This window comes from Scyliorhinus torazame, chromosome 6 (assembly GCF_047496885.1).
Source record: "Scyliorhinus torazame isolate Kashiwa2021f chromosome 6, sScyTor2.1, whole genome shotgun sequence".
NCBI lineage: Eukaryota > Metazoa > Chordata > Chondrichthyes > Carcharhiniformes > Scyliorhinidae > Scyliorhinus > Scyliorhinus torazame.
Window position 1 is genome coordinate 159,029,404 of NC_092712.1, and position 24,106 is coordinate 159,053,509.

The 24,106-nt window shown below is 46.7% G+C and overlaps 1 protein-coding gene across 1 annotated transcript in view; it reads left to right on the plus strand.

Moving 5' to 3' along the window:
- gabbr2 (gamma-aminobutyric acid (GABA) B receptor, 2) overlaps window positions 1–24,106 on the plus strand; it is a 1,455,116-nt gene that overhangs the window by 965,045 nt on the left and 465,965 nt on the right. Inside the window, exon 4 of the mRNA XM_072509007.1 lies at window positions 5,848–5,949. Within this exon, the coding sequence (XP_072365108.1) occupies window positions 5,848–5,949 (102 nt within the window). The remainder of the gene's footprint in view (window positions 1–5,847; window positions 5,950–24,106) is intronic.

The window sequence follows — 24,106 nt, forward strand, 5'->3', positions numbered from 1 at the left end:
GTCGGAGTCTTGCATTGCTTCTATTGTAGAGGCTGTGACACTGGAGTCACTTCTTGTTCATGCAAGGACTGCGGTGTGGAGCCTTGCATGTCTTCTTTCGTAGAGTCGGGAACCCTGAGCAGTGCGTGGACCACGCTCTGTGTGGCGGCAGGCCGCTCTCTGTGGGCGTGTACTGCTCTCTGTTTCTGTGTGTGTGATGTCTTTGGTGCTCCCTCTAATGTCTAACTAGCCTACATGCATTTACATTGATGCACATCACCACACTGAGCATGTTAGTTGTTTGAGCAGTTTTTCTCTGCAGGCTGTATCTGATAATCCCTCCCCAAACATAACAATGGGTGAACTTTCCGTCCCCCTGGTTACAGGTTTGGAGGCATGGATGGGCATTTAATTGGATGGGATGGTGCCAGGTGAGGATCCCAGCACTCTTCAGCCTCTGACCAATTCTGCCTTCCCAGCTGGAGACTAATTGAGGCCTTTAAGTTGGCAATTAGTGCCCACTTTCGAGCCTTATCCTGCCACCATTGGTATTGGACCAGTGTGAGCAGCGGAATTGCATGGAGGAAACCTGAAGAGCACACCCAGTCAGGATTGTTTGCAGGTCTCTGGGGTTTGGAGGAAGGAGGGTGTTGGAACCTCTTGTTCAAAAGCACTCAGTGCCTAATTGAGGCATCCAGTACCGGAATGACCCAGCTATCTAATGGAACTCTGTTTTTTGTTCAGACTTCAAAGGAGAATGTCCCGCCAAGTCTACACTCAGCTGCATTTCCTGCACTGAGGAGCTCCATTGAGCTGACCTCCTCGGTGCAGGAAAAAATGGCACCCCAATCTCTCAACCCCCCGATGCGACCGCTGGACTTCCCAATGCCCCACTCACCTGTTGGGGACCCGGGAGCCCGCCACACCCCACATCATACAGGCAGGGCACCCAGGGCCCGATCCTGGCGTGGGCAAAATGGAACCTGGACACCTTGGCACTGCCAGCCTGACACCCTGGCAGTATCCCTGCCAGTTTGCCACTGCCAACTGAGCACCCTGGCAGCACCAGGCTGGCATGTGTGCCCAGGTAGCATTGTCAGAATGCCAGGCTGGGGGTGCCAAGGTTCCCGGGTGGTATCAGCAGTGGCAGGGTACCACCCGGTTGAGATACCAACCACCTGGGGGCCTCCAATCCCCGAGAAAAATTCGATCAAATTAGTGAGGCACGACCTTCCCTTCGCAAAACCATGCTGTCCATCACTAATAAGTCCATTTGTTTCCAAATGTGAGTAAATCCTATCTCTAAGAATCTTTTCCAATAATTTCCCTACCACTGGCTTAAAGCTCATCGGCCTATAATTTCCTGGATTATCCCTGCTGCCCTTCTTAAACAATGGAACAACATTGGCTACTCTCCAGTCCTCTGGAACTTCACCTGTAGCCAATGAAGATACAAAGATTACTGTCAAGGTCCTAGCAATTTCCTCCCTTGCCTCCCTCAGTATTCTGGGGTAGATCCCATCAGCCCCTGGTGAATTATCTACTTTAATGTTTAAGATGCCCAACACCTCTTTAGTAATATCAACATATCTACACACTCTACCTTATACTCCTCATCCACCAAGTCCTTCTCTTTGGTGAATACCTAGGCAAAGTATTCATTTCCTCTTATTCCATAAATAGATTCCCTCCAATATCCTTGAATGGACCAACCTTTTCTCTGGCTACTCCCTTGCTCTTTACACATGTATAAAACGTTGTAGGATTTTCCTTAATCCTGTTTGCCAATGACATTTTATGCCCCCTTTTAGCCTTCCTAACTCCTACCTTATGTCCTTCCGACTTGCTTTATATTCTTCAAGGGCTTCATCTATCCTAAGCCTTTTAGATTTTAAGAATGCTTCCTTTTTCTTTTTGACAATGTTCATAATATCCCACATTATCCAGGGTTCCCTATACTTTCCACCCTTACCCTTCATCCTCACAGGTACATGCCAGTCCTGAATACTAATCAACTGACATTTGAAAGCCTCTCACATGTGGGATGTTGATTTTCCCTCAAACAGCCTCGCACAGTCAACACTCTCCAGATCCTGCCTAATGCTGTTGTAATTAGCCTCCCCCCAGTATTTTAATGTTCCTCGTATAAGTGTACACCACTGCCCCACTCTCCCGATGGTGCCACCCCACTATCCCTACCCTCCCCCTCACTTGAGGACCACTCTTGTCCTTTTCCATAAGCAGCTTAAAACTTACAGAATTATGACCACTGTTCCCAAAATGATCTCCTACTGAAACTTCGATCACCTGGCCGAGCTCATTTCCCAGCATCAGGTCTAATATGGCCCCTTCCCGAGTTGACCTATTTACAGATTGTTTCAAGAAACCCTCGTGTGTTCCAGTCAATTTAGGGAAAGTTAAAATTACCCACCACGACAACCCTATTGATAATGCATCTTTCCAACGTCTGTCTGCATATCTGCTCCTGCTGGCTGTTAGGAGGTCTGTAGTAAACCCCCAACATTGTGACGCCATGGACACAGAGGCCAACATCCGAACACCCAGTGACTGGGCCTCAGCACCGGGGACATTTCCGTGACCAGAGGGTGGGTGTCTGCACCGGGGAGGGGCCAACATCTGGTCCAGGTAACATTACATGCAGCTGTCTGGGGTACAGGGTCTGGGGTCCGGTGAGCAGGGGACCTGCTGCTGCTGAGAGTGCATGGGCAGGGCATGTTGGTGGGGGCGGGGAGGAGTGATGGGAGGACTGGAGGATCCCAGGGTGGAAAATATCGCTGGTTGTCAGTCTCACACCCTCTCCAATTCCTTACAGATATTGCATGGGATAGACGATAAGTTGGAGGTGCCTGGGGGAGATGGGGCATGGGATTGGTGGTCGGTCCACAACACGGAACAAAGAGCCAAAGGCGTCATACTAGTTTGGTGAGGGATGTTTAATGTTCCTCAATACACCACTGCCCCACTCTCCAGATGGTGCCGCTCCACTATCCACACCCTACCCCTCTCCCCAATGCACTATTCAGTCTTTTACATCCCCCATCTACTCCTCCGCTCCCCCCCGCCCCCCCACCCACATCCCCAGCGCACTCACAGTGATCCTCAACATGTTTGGCCTCCCTTCCTCTACCGCTCCTTCTTGGTACATCCCCAGGATGCACATCAGATATGAAGGCAGCCAACAGCTTACCTTGTCCCGTGGCCTTCGATGCCCCCAGCGGGCGTTCTCTTGAGGCTCTAGGGCCGGAGGCCTTATCATACTTGATGGCGGCACATGACCAGCCATGCTGCCCTGTTCCGGGTACTGGCTTTAAGACACGGCCTCATCAGAAGGGTGGAATATGGGGGAGCTGGTGGCCACTGTCGCCAGTCCATAGAATGGGTCCGGATTGCCATCCTGTGCCCCTCTTCCCGCTCGGTGCCCACAGGATCCTAGGGTTCACCTCAGGGCGGAGGGACAGTAGGTTGGCAGCCCTTGCATCATCTGGCTTTGCCTGTCCTGGCAGCTCCCCATTGTTTGGACCATGGTGTTGACGCCATTGGCGATGCCTCTCAGTGATTTGACCATACTCTTCAGTGCCTCGGCAATGCCTACCTGCAACTGGGTCAAGTTCCGCAATGCCTCGCCCATTCCCATCTGAGACTGGGACATGTCCCTCAAGATCAAGGTCAGCCTGGTACTGGTCACGTCCCCAGCGAGTCAGACATTCTGCCGAGGCCCTCAGCCATGGCCATCACGATTGCACCACGCCTGAGACACCTCCACTAATGGTGCCGATGTCGTGCGCCAGGATTGCACTGTGGCATCCACCCTAGCAGTGTTGGCTTGAGTGCCACGCATTGCCGGTGACATTCCCTGCATCCGTAGCCTCTTTGACTCCTCCATTCGGCTATGGACCTACTGGAGTGTTGCTGACATTGTTCTCTGAATGTCCCAGCCACTGCCTAATGTCTCCATTAGCTCCGGGATAGCATGTTCCACAGGCTCAGCACTGGGTGGGAACCAGCTGGGACCTGGGATTTAGCAGCCCTCTGACTACTGTCTTGCCAGGGCATGACTGCCTCCACCTGATGCACATCAGCGACTATGTGGTGCTCAACTGATTTTGTCCCAGAAGCCTTTCCACTAACGGTACCCACCGAGGTGTTTTTCTCTGCGCTGGAGGAGGCTAGGGATGACAGCTGTTGATCAATCGATTGTGGCATTCCCAGAGCTCTCTGCCAAAGTGGTCTCGTGGCAAGCAGGGGAGGGGGCCAGCCCAGATGGGCCGTCACCGTCAGCTGGAGGAGCTGTTGGAGAATGAACATGTGGTCAGTGGGAGGGATGGGTCAGTCTGTATGGCATTAACAACTCACGTTTAACAGGTCCTCCAGGTTGGCCCAGTGGATCCTCACCTCTGGGGTGTGCGCTGACCTCCGCATTGGTGACCGCTCTGTCCTCAGCCACTCCAGTCATCTCCAGGCCCATTCCTCGAAGGTTGTGAGAATTCTTATCTCCGGCTCGCCATTCTGGACCCTCTCCTGATGATTGTGGGACAACTTTTCCTGCGAAAACAGAGAGGGCATTGTTAGCCGCATGTGCGGTTCACATTGGTAGGGGGAGGGGAGGAGGGTGCAGTTGTGTGAAGGAAGGTTGGGGGTGGGGTGGTGAAGGGAGGGCTGGGGTGAAGGGAGGGGTTGAAGGGAGGGGGAGGGAAGGATGAGGTAGGGGGAAAATGGAGGGTTGGGGGCTGGTCGCATGGGGGTGGGAAAGACTCGGAGAGAAGAGCCAACTAGTGCGTGCGGCCTGGTGTAGGTCATTGACCTTCTTGCGGCACTGGAGGCCAGTCCTGGTTATGCTGCCCGATGGCCGCTGCCACCAGGCGGCATTGGCTCACGCTCCGGGACCTTCGGGGGAACAGGAGAACCCTCCTGCCCTCGACCGCATCTAGGAGCCTCCCGAGGTCCGTGTCACCAAACCTTGGGGCCGGTTGTCTTGGTGCCATGGCCGCGAGCTGAGTCGGGCTGGTTGTGCAATGCTGTTTAAGTGCTTCTTGACCTTGTTAACTGGAACTGGCGAGCCGGGCCGAACTCCAGGAAGCTCGTGGCAGTTCCCGCTCGCTACCACACTTCAAAATCTTTCCGCAGAATCGCGCCTTAAGTGTCATTTAATAGCCAGCAAGAAACTCAAAACCCGCCACAAATTAAGTTAGAAAGTTTTCCGTTAAATTCCACCCTACATTTCAAAAGTATTGCATTAACTGTAAAATGGTTCAAAATATCCTGTGGTTGTGGGAAGAGCGATATAAATGCAAGCCTATCTTTCCTGTCTCTTATTTTTCAGAATGTTCATGATTTCCTTACTCTTGCTATGATACATTTTTAGAGATGGCAGCACCTCATACATTAAACCATTCCTCTCAAATCCTGACAGTGGCACAAGCTATTTGACTCTATGCAGAGTATTATGGGTGAGGTTGACCCAAACACAAGTCATGGACAGGCATTAGGAACTGAAGTCCTTGATTTATGTATGCAAGCTTTGGAGTGGGTCTTGAACCTAGAACCTTGTGACTCAGTGACAAGAGGGCCACAATTCTGCCTTTATCGTCTTGACAGGGGTACTTTCATGATCACAGAATCTCCCTTGAATTGTGGCGCATAATGCCAATTCAGATGATGAATATATTGACAATTGATAGTTGATAGTTGTTTCAAATCATTGCTGATCTTGTAAATCTTTTTCCGGCTTGGAAGAAAAATACTAAATATCAATCCAACTGTGCGTACTGTATGAAAACTTAACAATAAGAATGCATCAGGCCTTTGTGAAGTTATTACCAATCGTTTCTCTCTCTTCTGTGCTGACAGGTGAGGAATGATCTGACCAGTGAGTTGGAGAAAGCAGACATTCAAATTGCAGACACTGAGAGTTTCTCTAATGATCCTTGTCCGAGTGTCAAAAAGCTTAGGGTAAGTAAAAGAAAATATTAACAGTAAACCATGAAAAGAATGCAAACATTAAAAAGACAGTTTTGTAGAATTTCCACCGGCCTTTATTAACCTGTGAAGGAATTGAGGAATAATTGCAAGAACACTGTTTGTTTACCTGTGAAATGTTTATTCCAATTCAGCACAAGAAAAACAGATGAAAGTTCCTCCCTCTAATTATCTTTGTGATTCTATTAACAATGTAAACCTACCATTTAATCAGGCAAGAGGGTGGTGTGTGGCGTGTGGGAATCCCGCTGCCTTCCATCACAATTGAATTTGGGGCAGGAACAGGCAGGCCCATGGATGGCGGTGGGGGGGTGGTGGTGGGTGGGGGGGGGGGGGATGGCGGTGGGGGGGGGGGATGGCGGTGGGGGGGGGGGGGTGGCGGTGGATGGGGGGGGGATGGCGGTGGGGGGGGAATGGCGGTGGGGGGGGATGGCAGTGGGGGGGGTGGCGGTGGGGGGGGGGGGGGTGGCGGTGGGGGGGGTGGATGGCGGTGGCGGTATAGCCCATTAACTTTGCTTCTATCTCCACAGTTGCTGCCAGACCTGTTGAGTATTTCCAGCATTTGCTGTTTGTATTTTGCATTTTCAACTTCCATGGTATTTTCCTTTTTTATAACTCTAGATGTTGGATGTAGGTGGCATTGGGATCAATCATGATGCCTCTTATCATCAAGAGGTCCACCAACACTGAAGCTCAAACATCATAAATGGAAATTTGGATGAGCACTTGTAAAACTATGCTTGTACCTTGAGTCTTGCCCTCGAGGGCGTAGTGGAGACGAGAGTAGAAACTTGATAAGTAAAAGAAAATACTTGATCCTGAATTTCCGTACCATCTTCAGCTTAAGCAATGCACTCAGAAAATTTGAGTTAGATGCAGAATGCTGCTTTTGCACTGTTTCTGAGATTCCTCTTATAGTTTGGCAGCTGGCCAATGAATGGCCTGGATTGAGCAGCCTTGGCTGAACTGTATTGTGACTTTGGAACACAGAGGGCTCGATCTACCGGCCCTATCGCGCCCGACCGGGAATGTGGCATGGCCGGTAAATGCTGGGTGAGGCTCCCATGCGGTTCACAGCAACCAGGACACTTCGCGGAATCTGCTCAAGTCACGTGATAATCATAATAACAATCTTTATTAGTGTCACAAGTAGGCTTACATTACATTGTGAAAATCCCCTAGTCGCCACATTCTGGCACCTGTTCGGGTACACAGAGGGAGAATTCAGAATGTCCAAATTACTTAACAACACGACTTTCGGGACTTGTGGGAGGAAACCGGAGCACCCGGAAGAAACCCACGCAGACACAGGGAGAACGTGCAGATTCCACACAGACAGTGACCCAAGCCGGGAATCGAACCTGGGACCAACAGTGCTAACCACTGTGCTACCGCGCAGTCCATAAGGCGGCGCAACCAGAATCACACCCACAATGGGCGAGACCAGGCCGTGCATGCTTAAGTAGGTTTTAAACCTACTTAAGCTTACTTAACTGTGATCTACCAGCCTTCCTGGATGTACCGGCCTCCCGAGGGAGGCCTCAGTTGGGTGTCGTTCAGTGCTGATCCACACAAACGTGGACCAGATGGAACAGACCCTGGGCTTCTCCTGAGCCATTGGAGGCCCCTGGGTGGTCTGGGATAGTGCAGAGTGGCCCCCTGGCTCTCCCCCTGGAATGCGGGCACCTTAGCACTTCCCAGGTGGCACCGCAAAGCCAGCAGGGCTACTTCTAGAGTGGCAGTTTCAGGATGACCGGTTGCCAGGGTTGCAGTGCCAAGGGTCAGGGCCTGAGGAAGGCCATGCCCATTGTGGTAAACCACTGTTTGTAGACTACATGTAATGTGGTAAACCACCACCTGATGGCTCCGCCTTCCCTCGGGTTCGGTATAAAGGTGGCCGATCTCTGGCCCTGTCCCAGTTCGGGATCAGAGGCCAGGAGGCTTTCTGTTTACCTTATGAAAGCCTCAGTTACATTCACTACTCGTCTTGTGTTCATTGATGGCACATCACCCATGAAAGGTGGTGGAAGTGCAAGACAGTTAAGTAGGGGCCTCGAAGGTTTGCGGGGGCGGTGAAGAATGGAGGTCCTTAAGAGCACGACCCTCAGGGACTACATAGTGGGGTGTCCTCACATGGGGGTATATGGTGTAATACCTATATGTGTGGAGGCACTTCGAGATCGGGCCACTCTTTCAAAATGGTGGCCCGATCTCTGAGGAGCCAGTCTGGCCAGTGAGATCATCTCTCCAGTGATGAAAATAATTCAAAATGTGGGCTAAACTGGTGAGAAACTCCCCACTGTCCAAAAAAGTAACTAAGGGCGCAATCTAACCAGATTTGTTCTAAGTTTGGTAGCGAGCAGTACACTGCAGTACACAGCCCAGAGGGTCGCCCGCTTTGTGGTGGTCTGCTGTGTCCTCCACAACCTCGCACAGCAGCAGGACAACGTGCTGAGGGAGAGGATCATGTAGCTACATCCGAGGACAAGGAAGCAATGGAACAAGAGGGGCTAGAAGGCGAGGCTGGGGAAGACCCATAGGACCAGCCAGAGGATAGAGGACAGGCGGCAGCGGTGAGGGTAAGGCAAGCCTGGAGGGCCAGACAGGCTCTCATCCTCACCCACTTCACATAGGACGTGGTCTCGTCTGTCATTCCCTCTCTCCCCAACCATCCCCCTTCCCGTCTCCACATCCCCCCACCCCCCCTCCCCGCCCACGGTCTGTGCAACATTACTCCAGGGTCATGGGACTGTGTTGCCACTGTAAGTGGGTCACTGTAGAGAGCTGGGAGGTGTTGGTAATCTGCCGAGAGCTGAGCGCTGGTGCTCCTCATTCCATGCCACAATCTAACCCCTCCCTGTCTGCTGATTGCTCCGGCCCACCCATCACCTGCACATGGGTCGGGGCGGAAGAAGGGCCTCAGATGTCTGGGGAGATGAGGCATGGGAATGGTGTCTCACCCCCATTGTGGAAGAAAGTGCCAGAGGCATCATATTAATTGAGGTCAATGATTTTTATTAGTTAACAAATGTGTCCCCAACAACTTACCCAATCCCCTGATGGTGCCGTCCCTCCTTCCCCACCCCTTCCAGACCACAATAGTGCTATGGTTATAACTGTTGCTTCACAGTGCCAGGGTCCCAGGTTCGATTCCCGGCTTGGGTCACTGTCTGTGCGGAGTCTGCATGTTCTCCCTGTGTCTGCGTGGGTTTCCTCTGGGTGCTCTGGTTTCCTTCCACAAGTCCCAAAAGACATGCTGTTAGGTGAATTGGACATTCTGAATTATCCTCCATGTACCTGAACAGGTACTGGAGTATGGCGATGAGGGGACTTTCACAGTAACTTCATTGCACTGTTAATGTAAGCCTACTTGTGACACTAATAAAGACCTTCACTGGTTAATCCAAATATTTGAGTTTCAGAATGATTTTCTAAATTTATCAGTCTTTTCAAACAAGTGCGCTCTGACTCTGAATCACATTGTCCTGATATTAACCATCTAAACCTCCATTTCCCTTAATTTGTTCAACCATTATTCTTCAATTGAAAGGAAAATTGGTAAATGTTTTAGGGGTTGATTTTATATTGCCCATTTTATGGTTAAAATGACCCACTGTGAGACCAGCTTCTATTTCCCTTGTGACCTGTTAAACCTCTGCCCTCTAATTTATTAATGTACGAGTTTTTGTAACATTGTACCTCTGTGCATACATTGTTGAATATATCACTATCTGGTGGTTGTACCTATTTGTGAACAATGCATGTTTGGCTCACCAGCACTTTCGCATGGAAGGATTTGTAGTGATCTTTGTATATCAATATACATGATCAATATATGTAATGCTAGTACAGGCAATTGAACACTAGATGTCTCACTATCAGGACCTATATTAATAGCTTTCCCGCTCTTTCTAAAGGCATGTGTATCAGGAGTGAAGATAGAACAGACATAGGAAAGCTAGAGAGAAAATAAGTTATTAGTTATCAAAGTATTGTATTGTATAATTTAATTAGTTATCTCTGCAAAAGAACTCACAATATTTATTTTATTACTCAATAAATTAGTTTATCTTCTACAAGAAGACTACTGCTCAGTTCAACAACTCGGCTGGTTCAAAAGAGTAATATATGTATGACACAAAGTAATATAACATGGTACCAGGATTAATTAGGCTTTTAAGAAAGTCGATTGAAGAAAATTTGAACAAAAAATAAAGAAAAATCAGAATCAACTATTCGACTGATGAAGTCATCGCAACTTCGGAACCCTCGACAAAAACAGAGTTTTGATGGACCAAGTGCAGGCTCCCAGACATCTAAAGACCACTGGTAATCTTAATTTAAATTGGAAGTTGTTTAAACAACAATTTCAACTCTATCTGGAAGTTGGTGATTTAAACGCTGCGTCTGATGCAAGATGAATCGCTTTGCTTCTGTCCCTAGCAGGACAGCAAGTTATTGAAATATATAATTTGTTTAATTTTGCTGCTGGTGAAAATAAGTCGAAGTTTGAACAAATTATCGTGAAATTCGATGACCATTGCAAGATGCAGACTAATGAAATTGTAGAAATATTCAGGTTTCATAAGCGAGTCCAGAAAGTTGGTGAACCGGTGAATAACTTTATTACAGATCACAAAATCTTAGCTCAAACCTGTAACTATGCGGATCTTCATGATTCACTTGTACGAGATCAAATTGTTTATGGAATAACTGATGATACTGTACGAGAAGCTTTAATTCGGCAAAATGATTTAACGTTGAAAATTGCGATAAAGAAATACATCTCCAGTGAACAGACCAAAAGTCAGTATTTAGAATTTTATCCCAAGGAAAAAAGCGCAAACGCCTAACATGAGGCAGAGAAAATATAAATGGTGTTACAGGCAGCACAGAAGGCTGTTCTGAACAGCAGCTACCCAGCGCACGCATTTTCCAGCTCGGGACATGCGCACTTCGCACAGAAATGCAAAACTCCACGAAAGAGGCTGCGCATGCGTGAACATCACAAATACTTCACGGCGACAACGTGATGACGTGCCATAGATGTGGCAACGCCCACTTAAAGGGACACTGCCCTGCATTTGGAAAACACTGTCTGAGATGCTTCAAACTAAATCATTATGCTTCTCAGTGTCAATCATCCGCAAGTTATCCTCCTCCTGTACGTAAAAAGAACTACAATGTGAGAGCTGTTAACAAAGATGAACAAATCAACACTCAACAAGATTTCACACAAGATGATACAATTTTCTTATTAGAAAATGCTTTTTTTGTTGGAGTGGTTGAGGCATCATGAAGACTAGTCTGCAAACAAGCAAGAATGATCTTCAAGCAACACAAAAAGCTCTTCACAAAAATAAAAAGGATCTTCAAGCAACAAAAGATCAAGAAGTCAATGTCGTTAGCAACGAATGGATGACGACTGTCTGAATTAATAATGTTCCAATCTCATTCAAATTAGACAATGGTGCTAAAGCGAATCTTACTAATTCCAAAGATTTGTCTATGATTAAAAGTCACCATAGGGCAGCACGGTGGTGCAGTGGTAGCACTGCAGTCTCATGGCGCAGAGGTTCCAGGTTCGATCCCGGCTCTGGGTCACTATCCGTGTGGAATTTACACATTCTCCCCGTGTTTGCGTGGGTTTTGCACTCACAACCCAAAGATGTGCAGGGAGCTGGATTGAACACGCTAAATTGCCCCTTAATTGGAAAAAATAAATTGGGTACTCCAAATTTATAATTTAAAAAAATTTAAATTAAAAAAAAAGTCACCGTGACATAATTCCTCCAGAGTGTTTTTTAAAAGATTATAATGGCAATCCAATTTTCTCACATAGAATTATTTACAGTGCAGAAGGAGGCCATTCGGCCCATCGAGTCTGCACCGGCTCTTGGAAAGAGCATCCTACCCAAGGTCAACACCTCCACCCTATCCCCATAACCCAGTAACCCTACCCAACACTAAGGGTAATTTTGGACACTTAAGGGCAATTTATCATGGCCAATCCACCTAACCTGCACATCTTTGGACATGGCTTGTGTTATTTGAGTGCCACCAAAAGGGACATTCACAGACAAATCAGATTCGAGATAGTGGATGACAATCATTCTTCACTATTGGGTGCTCTAGCTTTCAAGGATTTGCAGTCCATTAAAAGGATTTTCCTTAATACTTGTGAATCAGCTACACTTAAAGAAGATATCCAGCAACTTTTACATGAATACCCTGATGTATTTCAAGGCATGGGAACACTGCCATTTCAGTACAAGATACTTTTGAAAAAAGATGCCAAGCCTGTGATGCATTCGCCAAGACGTGTACCTGCTCCTCTCAGAGACAGATTGAAGGCTGAACTAACAAGATTGCAAGGATAAGAAATCATATCGAAGGTAAAACAAACGACTGACTGGGTTAGCTCCCTAGTCTAACGGGTGACTTTAGAATCTGTTTGGATCCTAAAGATCTCAATTGTAATATTAGAAGACAACACTACCCAATACCAAAGAGAAAGGAAATTACATCAGAAATGGCCAATGCCAGAATTTTTACCAAACGCGATGCCTCACAAGATCTTTGACAGATGCAGCTTGATGATTCCAGCAAGCTCGTCTGTACCTTCAACACACCTTTCGGGAAGTATTGTTTCAACAGGATGCTTTTCGGAATTATTTCTGCATCAGAAATATTTCATCGTACAATGGAACAAATGACAGAGAACATTGAAGGTGTTTATGTAGATGACATAATCATCTGGTCTATCACACCAGAAAAACACATGCATCGTCTTAGAGAAGTGTTCAAGCGAATACACAATTACAGTTTAAAGCTGGACCAAGCTAAATGTATGTTTGTCGCCTCTTCTTTGAAACTCTTAGGTGACAACATTACAGCCAACGGTATCAAGCCAGACGAAGACAAAGTACAAGCCATCAAGTCAATGCAAATACCGCAAGACAAGAAAGCAGTCTTACGCTTTCTAGGATTTATCAACTTTCTGGGGAAGTTCATCAAGAATCTTTCCAGTAGAACAACTGTATTAAGTCAGCTGATCAGAAAGAATACTGATTTCAACTGGACTCAGTCATACTAAAGAATGGACAGATCTGAAACAACAGTTGATCCAAGCTCCCAGCTTATCCTTCTTTGACCCGACCAGGCCCACCAAAATGTCAATTGATGCTAACCAAAATGGCACAGGTGCAGTTCTACTTCAACAAGACCACTTCAATAATTGGGTTCCCATCGCCTACGCATCCGGATCCATGATTGCGACAGTGTAGGTACGCCCAGATTGAAAAGGAGTGTCTTGGAGTTGTGACTGGAATTTCCAAGTTCGATGCATCGGTTTATGGTTTATCCAGGTTTACTGTAGAGACAGACCATCGTCCACTTGTCTACATCATTGAAAATAATTTAAATGAGATGACACCAAGACTACAACGACTTATGATGAAAATGCGCAGATATGATTTTAATCTTATATATACTCCAGGTAAAGATTTAGTCATAGCTGACACTTTGTCCAGATCCATCAACACTGATATTCCTCTAGAGGAATCAATCAATTACATGATTCTCACCTGCAACTTTTCAGAGAGTTACTTCCAGCCTCTGATTCAAAGCTTCAACAAATTGGTGCAGAAACACAGAAAGATGCCGCTTTGACCAAAGTTATACATCATTTACAAGTCAATGTCCACAATACCAGAGCATACAGTCTGAACTGACTATCGTGGATGGTATTTTGTTGAGACAGGCTTGAATCATCATTCCAGACAGGATGAAGTCAGAAATGCTTACTAGACTTCACAAAACTCACCTAGGCATAGAGAAATGTAAACGCCGTGCCAGACAATCAATATATTGGCCAGGTATAAATAAAAATATCTCTGACATGATATCATCATGTTCAATGTGCCAAACACATCAGAGTCAACAATGCAAGGAACCATTGTAACAGCATGACATTGTTACGTCACCATGGGTGAAAGTGGGTATCGATCTCTTTCATTCATTGGGTAAGGATTATATTTTAGCCATTGACTATTATTTAAATTTTCCAGAAGTCCTGAAGTTGAATGATCTTACATCCAATACTGTAATCAAAGCATGCAGAGAAATATTTGCCAGGCAAGATATTCCTCGTACTATCATGTCGGACAATGGCCCATGTTTTTCGACTTATGAGTGGAAAGAATTTTCAACAATTTTCAATTTTGAACACATCACTTCAAGCCCTCATTTCCCGCAGTCCAATGGAAAGGTTGAGAAAGGCGTCCACATAATTAAACAGTTACTGAGCAAATCAAAAGATTCACAATCTGATTTCTATTTAGCACTACTTATTTATAGATCATCACCTTTATCGTCAGGATTATCTCCAGCTAGGGCAGCACGGTGGCGCAGTGGGTTAGTCCTGATGCCTCACGGCGCCGAGGTCCCAGGTTCGATCCCGACTCTGGGTCACTGTCTGTGTGGAGTTTGCACATTCTCCCCGTGTTTGCGTGGGTTTCACACCCACAACCCAAAGATGTGCAAGGTAGGTGGATTGAACACGCTAAATTGCCCCTTAATTGGAAAAAAAAAATGAATTGGGTACACTAAATTTATTTCAAAAAAGGATTATCTCCAGCTCAGAAGTTATTTAACAGGAACATAAGAACAACTCTACCTCAGCTATATATTCCTGATCCTGAACAACATCTTGCTGTGAAGAAACTTCAGCAACAGAGACTGAAACAAAAGATCTACATGCAAAAGATTTGTCAATTCTAACTGAAAATGATACTGTTCGATTCAGACTTCCTGAAGGAGGTTGGTCTGACATTGCCCATTTCATTAGGCAATTCTCTCCCAGATTTTATCTCATTTAAACTTCAGATGGCAACATCTATAGAGAAAATCACCGTGATCTACTTCAAGTCAAAGATCAAACACAGATTTTTCCACAACTTGACTTACCTCACATAATTTCAAAGCAAGTTGAACAACAACTATATTCCAATCTGAGAATCAACAAGGACATTAAAACTTCTTCATCACCGTTGAAATTTAGAAGATCGACAAGGAAAAGAAGAAGACCAAATCGACTGAATTTGTGAACTTTTACATAATTCTAATGATTGCTGTACTATGTAACCACTGCATTTCAAATGTAAAATTTTCCTTTAATATTTGCAAGAAAACCTTTAAAAAAAAAGGGGGGGATGTAGTGATCTCTGTATATCAATATACATGCTCAATATATGTACTGCTAGTACAGGCAATTGAACACTAGATGTCTCACTATTAGGACCTATATTAATAACTTTTCCACTCTTTCTAAAGGAGTGTGCATCAAGAGTGAAGAGAGAACAGACATAGGAAAGCTAGAGAGAGAAGTTATTAGTTATCAAAGCATTGCATTGTATAATTTAATTACTTTTCTCTACAATTGTTTCCTTGTTTTACTAGTTGAGTATTAAGTAAAAAGAACTCACAATATTTATTTATATTACTCAATAAATTAGTTTATCATTACAATAAATTAGTTTATCATTTCAACAACTCGGCTGGTTTAAATGAGCAATATATGTATTACACAAAGTAATATAACAGGATTTACGACATCATCATTTTTAACTTTGATTTGAAGTAATTTTAATACACTATGCATAACATTGAAGCATGTGAAACAAAAAGCAGTTCTAAATTTTTGTCAGCAACTGAGTTTCGAAACACTTCCCGAAAAAGAATTGATAATATTATTTTAGACTTTGTCACCAGTTTTCAGTGCTGATTTTTAATCTGCTAATTTGCAATCTGAAAAGAAATGTGCATTTCCAAATAGTTCAGATAAACCGGTTTGACTGTGCTAGTGTGGCTTTTAATGATATTTGGGAGGATCGTGCTGATTGAATTATATTCTCTTGAGACTTGCCCTTGGAACTGCTGCAGTGAGATAATTTGATTCAAAGGACTAGATCTAGGAACACTGTAGGGACACACTGTTTGACAGCACCAGGTCTGGGAGCTGCTGAGGACAATATGGTGCTGGAGAAGAACCTTTGAGCTGATTTGAGGTAATTGCACAATTCTGTTTCCGAGGATTTGAGGTAATTGCACAATTCTGTTTCCGAGGAGGACTCGTGGGGAGAAGGTGAATATTCTAAGGCAGTAAAAAAAAATGCTGCTGACACAATGGACTCAAAAGTGATTGCTGCAATGAAAACCTTGAGAGAGCTTGTCACCACGTTCAAAAGGGCCTGTTTCCAAGATCATGAGGAAGGTACACAAAAGTACCATCAAGAAAATAAATCTTACATTCTCCTCTGGTCCTCAACCATTTCTTAAAATATTCCAAAAGATTCTGCCTCCACTACCCCACATGGTGGTCACCGTGCACAAGAAACTTTCACAGTGAGATTAAATTTGAAGCAGTGTCGCGTGTTTAGATTCAATTTGATCTGAATAAGATTTATACCACTTACTACTAACCTGTATTGTCTTAAACAGTTCTCACTTGGCTCCTTTCAAGGCTAAAAATCTAAAGATGTCTCCCATTTTCATCATATATTTTCATTTTATCAGTCTTAAAAGCTTCTCCCAGCAGTATCTTCAGAGTTTGAATGCCTTCCGTGTGTTTGAAAGAATATAACTGAAATAATTACACCCAGGTGGCAGAGCCAGAACATGAATAATAATAATAATCCCTTATAGTCAAAAGTAGGCTTCAATGAAGTTACTGTGAAAAGCCCCTAGTCGCCACATTCCAGCGCCTGTTCAGGGAGACTGGTACGGGAATTGAACCTGCACTGCTGCCTTGTTCTGCATTACAAGCCAGCTGTTCAGCCCACTGTGCTAAACCAACCCTGATGCTGTTTAGGAGTAGCTTCCTGCCATTAGTTGTTCTTTTGGCACCAGTGTTTGGAATTTTATTTTCTTTCTTAATTGCTGTGCTAGGGATGCAATAGCACAGTGGTAATCCAAAGGTCTGGACTAATGGTCCTGAGGCACGAATTCAGATTCCATCAGGGCAGCTGAGGGAATTAAAATTAAATTAGTTAACTGGAAATAAAATGTTAGTCTCATTGATAATCAACATGAAACCCTTGGATTATTATAAAAACCCATCTGGTTCACTAATATCTGTCACCCATATCTGGTCTGGCCTACACATGACTCCAAATCCACGGTAATATGGGCTGTGGGGCAGTAATAGGGGCTTTTCACAGTAACTTCATTGAAGCCTACTTGTGACAATAAGCGATTATTATTATTATTATTATTATATGGTTGATTATTAACTGCCCTCTTAAATGGCCTAGCAAGCCACTCAATTGTATCAAATCACGACAGGAAAATGCACAGCGCAAAACCCTACAGCATATCCTTTGCAAGGGAAATTGGTGATGGATAATAAATGCTGGCCCTGTCGACAACACATCTCAAGAATGAATAATATATAAAACAATGGTTTCACATTTTAAGGACAGAGTTAATTGACACCCATAGATAACAGTAATTGGCCCTCGGGTCATGAGGCACATGTGTATCATCATGTGCTTCTCCCCCCCGCCCCCGCTTATTCAGATTACGAGTGGTGTGGCTCCCCATTTCTGATCAATCCAACCAGCATGACCCACGTCTGGCTGTTGCTGCTTTGGGCAAGCACATTTGTTGTGGCAGCCGCAACACAGAATAGTGGAGTAGAGAGGTGGCAAAAATTGTCACTGAGCAAGGAGCAGTCTCCAGCTGTGAATAAACGAGTGAGTTAAACATACATCATGAAAAGTAATTCCATGGCCAATATTGTAGAGATTTTGTTTATTCGGCAAAAAAGTGAAGTATCGAATTTAGTGTGAACAGGAAGATTGAAAATAAAAATTTTTTTTTTTAAGCAGGGTACGGTTGATATCCATTCTGGGACTTTGCCACAGAAGTGAAATAAAAGATTATTTTAAAAGAACATGAAAAATTGAGTGCCACTTCCGTTTTTTCAAAGCATAGGGGTGAAATGAAATGTGAGGTGTGTCCTGAAAAACTGCATTGCAAAATGTCATGAGGTGGCAATTTCAAAATAGCCTGGGGCTGGTCTGGAGCTATCCAATTGGGAAACTATGCTATAGGCCGAGAGATGTAGGTTATTATTACCAAATGGAATGACATCAACTGTAGGCACTGAATTCGCTTTCTATCAAGGATGACAATTCCTCAGCGTAATTGATTTAACCTCGATAGAGCCAATGCTAATGCCTCCTTGTCACATCTAATTCCTTTTCTGGCTTTTTTTTTTGCACGGAAAGTGCCTTTGGTCTCTTTTCCAGTCACTGAGATCAGAAGAGAACTCAAGTTTTATGGAAGCTGCTTAAGAAACCCATGCACGGCATAATGAAATTGAAATACATTTGTAAAGAATGTAGTTATGACTTTGCTACATCTCAAATCAACTTCCCCATCCTCCAGTAAGCTGAAAACAATTTATTTGACTGGATAGAAGCTGAGGTATACCATATGGTTGGACAGATGTCAAGCTCCACAATATTATTATTTATATTTATTTCCTGAATAAGCTAGAGAAGCTGTGAGCTGAAAGTATTGATATATTGGTGCACTTTGCAAGGCAGTTATAGTGCATTAATTCTCACCAGTGATTTTCTGAATAGTGAATTCAGAGTGTTACAACAACATGTCATGAGCAATGTGGAATATTAATCGTTAGTTTCATTGGCACCGGTAATGCCTTGATTTGAAATAAAAACAGAAATAAGCAACTAGAACTGCAAATGATATTGGGTGGGATCTTTCGGTCCCTCTGAAGGTGAACCCCCCATGCACGGGCAGCGGGTTCCCGATGACTGTGTTTTAAATTGTCGCAGGAGTCACCTGACATATAAATTCAAGAAGTCTCTGAAAGCAGATTACTAGGGGACATGATGGGCTTCACTTCTGCCATTTTCAGAACTCTGTGCAAAGCATTAGGACAATATGTAATCCCGATTTCATTACTCTAGAAAGTTCCTTCTTAGAAGGACTAACAAACCTCATTATGTAATGAGGGTGCGAAAGACTCCCTATCTGTTTCAATGTCATCTTGATAGCTTTGACAACAGGAGATCTAAACTGCTTTGTTAATGTGAATTGCCCTCCAGTATGTGCTAATAGCTGCTGTCAGATGACTGGAACCCCACTTGTGAAAAGCTACAATTATAAGTTTAATAAGGGCACAGGGAGTCCACACCGCGTAAAATAAAGAAGCGTAACTTTATTTGCAACACAATGGGCTGGATTCTCCGTTTTATAGACAAAGTCTTCACGCCGGCATGAAAACGGTGGTGTTTTATGCCAGGAGAACTGGTGTAAAATGGCCACCGATTCCCCGTTTTGCTGGGGGCTAGCAGGGAGGCAGCGTAGAGCCTGCAGCAGCCATGCCGTGCTCCATGGCAGACTCAGCCCACGGGCCTGGACCGCAAAAGTAGTGCCCCCCCCTCCAGCTGCTCGCGCTCCGCAGACCGCCCGCCCACAGTGCCCCCAGTCCTGAATGAAGCTCCCCCATGACCGCGGATTGGCCCTCCCCGACTGTGGCAGCCATGGACTGAGTCCGCAGCCATCATGCCGAGTTCACGAACCGTGTGAGCACACGTAACCCATGCCATCGGGAACTCGGCCGGTCGGGAATGGAGCATCGCGGGGCGGGCCTGAGGCCGAGGATAGTCAGTGCTGCGTACTCCTAGAGTACGCCGTTTTCAGAGGGCGGAGAATTAAGAAACCGGCACCGCTCACTAATTTGGCACCTGCTAAACAGATTCCCTGCCCCGTGCCCAACGCAATTTCAGCGTTGGGGAGTGGAGAATACAGCCCAATATATACAGGGCCCGGTCGATCCCTACAGTGTTTCTGTTCTGGTGGGTGTCTGTGGTAAACTCCACTGGTAATACATTGCATGTATTACGGTACTGCCCCAGTATTACAGGTACCACAGTAAATCCCAGCCTGCTGGTTCCTCCCAGCAGGTGACGTATAAAAGTGTATGCCCTCCTGTGCTGCTCCCATTCTGATTCCAGCTGCAGGAGGCTTGTTTCACCATCCTCGTCTCGTGGTAATTGACGGTACATCAATTTATTGCACACGATTTTAAAAGATGAACATCTTAATCAAGCCTGATCGCCTGGAGCTGAGCCCACATGCAGCCAGTGCCACGTCCACCTTCGGGCACTGGCTAGCCTGCTTTGAAGGCTACCTCAGAGCAGCCACTGAAGAACTCGCGGACCCACAGAAGCTCCATGTCCTCTACTCAAGGGTGAGCCCTCACGTTTTTCCCCTCATCCGGGATACGGCCACCTACACAGAAGCGATGACATTTCTAAAGGGGCACTACATTAAGTCAGTGAATCAAGTGTATGCCAGGCACCTCCTGGCCACGAGACGGCAACTCCCGGGAGAGACTCTGGACGATTTCTTGGGGCCCCTACAGACTCTCGGTAGGAACTGTGACTGCCAGGCAGTTTTGGCAGTCCAACACACCGAACTATTAATCAGAGGGGCTTATGTCACGGGCATGAAGTCTATGTACGTTCGCCAGAGACTATTGCAAAGGGGTACGCTCGATCTTGCAGAGACTGTGCAGCTTGCTAATTTCTGAGAGGATGTTCTTCCGTAATCTGGAGGCCTACACCTCCGACCGCGCGGCACCCTCGTGGGCATCGTGGGCCCCACCAGCTGCCGACTCGTGTACACCGCAAGCCTGCGCCGCACGGCAGCCAGCCAACTCCGGTGGGCCCAAATATTATTTTTGTGGCCAGAGCAAACATCCCAGGCAATGCCGCCCGGCGCGGAGCGCGACCTGCAATGGGTGCGGGAAGAAGGGCCACTTTGTTTCCGTTTGCCAGGCCGGGTCGGTTGCCGCTGTTTCCAGGTCCAGCATTGCTACACCTCCCACGTGTGATCCAGGGACGCCGCCATCTTCTCCACCACAGGCCACATGCGGCCCGTGGGCGCCGCCATCTTTGATGCCGCCCGCCATGTGGGCGCCGCCATCTTCGGCGCCATTTTGGACCACGCCTCAGGACCCCTGCTCGCCTGGCCGTTTGCTACCCGCTGATACCTCCGCCATCGCTGATCAGCCCGGGACCTCCCAACAACTTCCGCAGCTCGCCTCCATCACCCTTGATTAGTCTCGGCCTCGCGACCGCTACAAAGAACAAAGAACAAAGAAATGTACAGCACAGGAACAGGCCCATCGGCCCTCCAAGCCCGTGCCGACCATGCTGCCCGACTAAACTACAATCTTCTACACTTCCTGGGTCCGTATCCTTCTATTCCCATCCTATTCATATATTTGTCAAGATGCCCCTTAAATGTCCCTATCGTCCTGCTTCCACTACCTCCTCCGGTAGTGAGTTCCAGGCACCCACTACCCTCTGCGTAAAAAACTTGCCTCGTACATCTACTCTAAACCTTGCGCCTCTCACCTTAAACCTATGCCCCCTAGTAATTGACCCCTCTACCCTGGGGAAAAGCCTCTGACTATCCACTCTGTCTATGCCCCTCATAATTTTGTATACCTCTATCAGGTCTCCCCTCAACCTCCTTCGTTCCAGTGAGAACAAACCGAGTTTATTCAATCGCTCCTCATAGCTAATGCCCTCCATACCGGGCAACATTCTGGTAAATCTCTTCTGCACCCTCTCTAAAGCCTCCACATCCTTCTGGTAGTGTGGCGACCAGAATTGAACACTATACTCCAAGTGTGGCCTAACTAAGGTTCTATACAGCTGCAACATGACTTGCCAATTCTTATACTCAATGCCCCGGCCAATGAAGGCAAGCATGCCGTATGCCTTCTTGACTACCTTCTCCACCTGTGTTGCCCCTTTCAATGACCTGTGGACCTGTACTCCTAGATCTCTTTGACTTTCAATACTCTTGAGGGTTCTACCATTCACTGTATATTCCCTACCTGCATTAGACCTTCCAAAATGCATTACCTCACATTTGTCCGGATTAAACTCCATCTGCCATCTCTCCGCCCAAGTCTCCAGACAATCTACATCCTGCTGTATCCTCCGACAGTCCTCATCGCTATCCGCAATTCCACCAACCTTTGTGTCGTCTGCAAACTCACTAATCAGACCAGTTACATTTTCCTCCAAATCATTTCTATATACTACAAAGAGCAAAGGTCCCAGCACTGATCCCTGTGGAACACCACTGGTCACAGCCCTCCAATTAGAAAAGCATCCCTCCATTGCTACTCTCTGCCTTCTATGGCCTAGCCAGTTCTGTATCCACCTTGCCAGCTCACCCCTGATCCCGTGTGACTTCACCTTTTGTACTAGTCTACCATGAGGGACCTTGTCAAAGGCCTTACTGAAGTCCATATAGACAACATCTACTGCCCTACCTGCATCAATCATCTTAGTGACCTCCTCGAAAAACTCTATCAAGTTAGTGAGACACGACCTCCCCTTCACAAAACCGTGCTGCCTCTCACTAATACGTCCATTTGCTTCCAAATGGGAGTAGGTCCTGTCTCGAAGAATTCTCTCCAGTAATTTCCCTACCACTGAAGTAAGGCTCACCGGCCTGTAGTTCCCGGGATTATCCTTGCTACCCTTCTTAAACAGAGGAACAACATTGGCTATTCTCCAGTCCTCCGGGACATCCCCTGAAGACAGCGAGGATCCAAAGATTACTGTCAAGGCCTCAGCAATTTCCTCTCCAGCCTCCTTCAGTATTCTGGGGTAGATCCCATCAGGCCCTGGGGACTTATCTACCTTAATATTTTTTAAGACACCCAACACCTCGTCTTTTTGGACAACAATGTGACCCAGGCTATCTACACCCCCTTCTCCAGACTCAACATCTACCAATTCCTTCTCTTTGGTGAATACTGATGCAAAGTATTCATTTAGTACCTCGCCCATTTCCTCTGGCTCCAACAGCGATCGGGGATCCTCCTTCATGAGTGATGAGCTGCGTCAGTTCCTGCTCAGCAAGAGCATCGCCTCGAGCAGGACGACCAGCTACAACCCCGGGGAAACGGGCAGGTGGAGAGGGAGAATGGGACAGTCTGGAAGGCCGTCCTGCTGGCCCTTCGGTCCAGAAATCTCCCTGTCTCCCGCTGGCAGGCGGTCCTCCCCGACGTGCTCTAGTCCATCCGGTCGCTCCTGTGCACCGCTACTAATGAGACCCCTCATGAATGTGTGTTTGCCTTCCCCAGGAAGTCCACCTCCGGGGTCTCGCTCCCAACATGGCTGACAGTTCCTGGGCCCGTCCTCCTTCGGAAGCATGTGCGGACCCATAAGTCAGATCCCTTGATTGAAAAAAGGTCCACCTCCTCCATGCAAACCCGCATTACGCACACCCCGACGGGCGACAGGACACAGTCTCCCTCCGGGACCTGGCACCCGCTGGGTCCCCACTCACAACCCCTGACCTGATACCGCGCCCCCCCCCCCCCCCCAGGTTGCCTCGTTCACCCCTGCGCCACCCACCCTCCCACCAGCGAACCTCACCGCAGCCCCCACCCCAGCAGGATCCGTCCCCCTACTGGATCCACTAAGGGGTGACGAAGGAGAGGACAACATGCTTCCGGAGTCGCAGGTGACCACATCGGCACCCACACCACCACCAGGACTGAGACGATCGCAGTAGAGGGTCAGAGCTCCCGACAGACTAAATCTGTAATGTTTTCTTCACCCCTGCTGGACATTTTTTTAAACAGAGGGTGAATGTGGTAAACACCACTGGTAACACATTGCATGTATTACGGTACTGCCCCTGTATTACAGGTACCACAGTAAATCCCAGCCTGCTGGCTCCGCCCAGCAGGCGGCGTATAAAAGTGTCTGCTCTCCTGCGCGGCTTCCATTCTGGTTCCAGCTGCAGGAGGCACAACATCTTGTGCAATAAAACCTCGATTGTTTCACCATCCTCGTCTCGTGCTAAGTGACGGTACATCAGTGTCTTACTGGCCGACCTTTTATACAAACGTTAATAGAGATAGCCCGGCCCGAGCAGGCGAGCTCTTATTCTGCAAGGACCATGGGGAAGATAACCATTCCCATCCCATAGGCCAGTGCGAGATATTACAATACGCTTGTCTGTTTGTTGCAGCTGAAGAAAAATCCGCAGAATGTCCCGG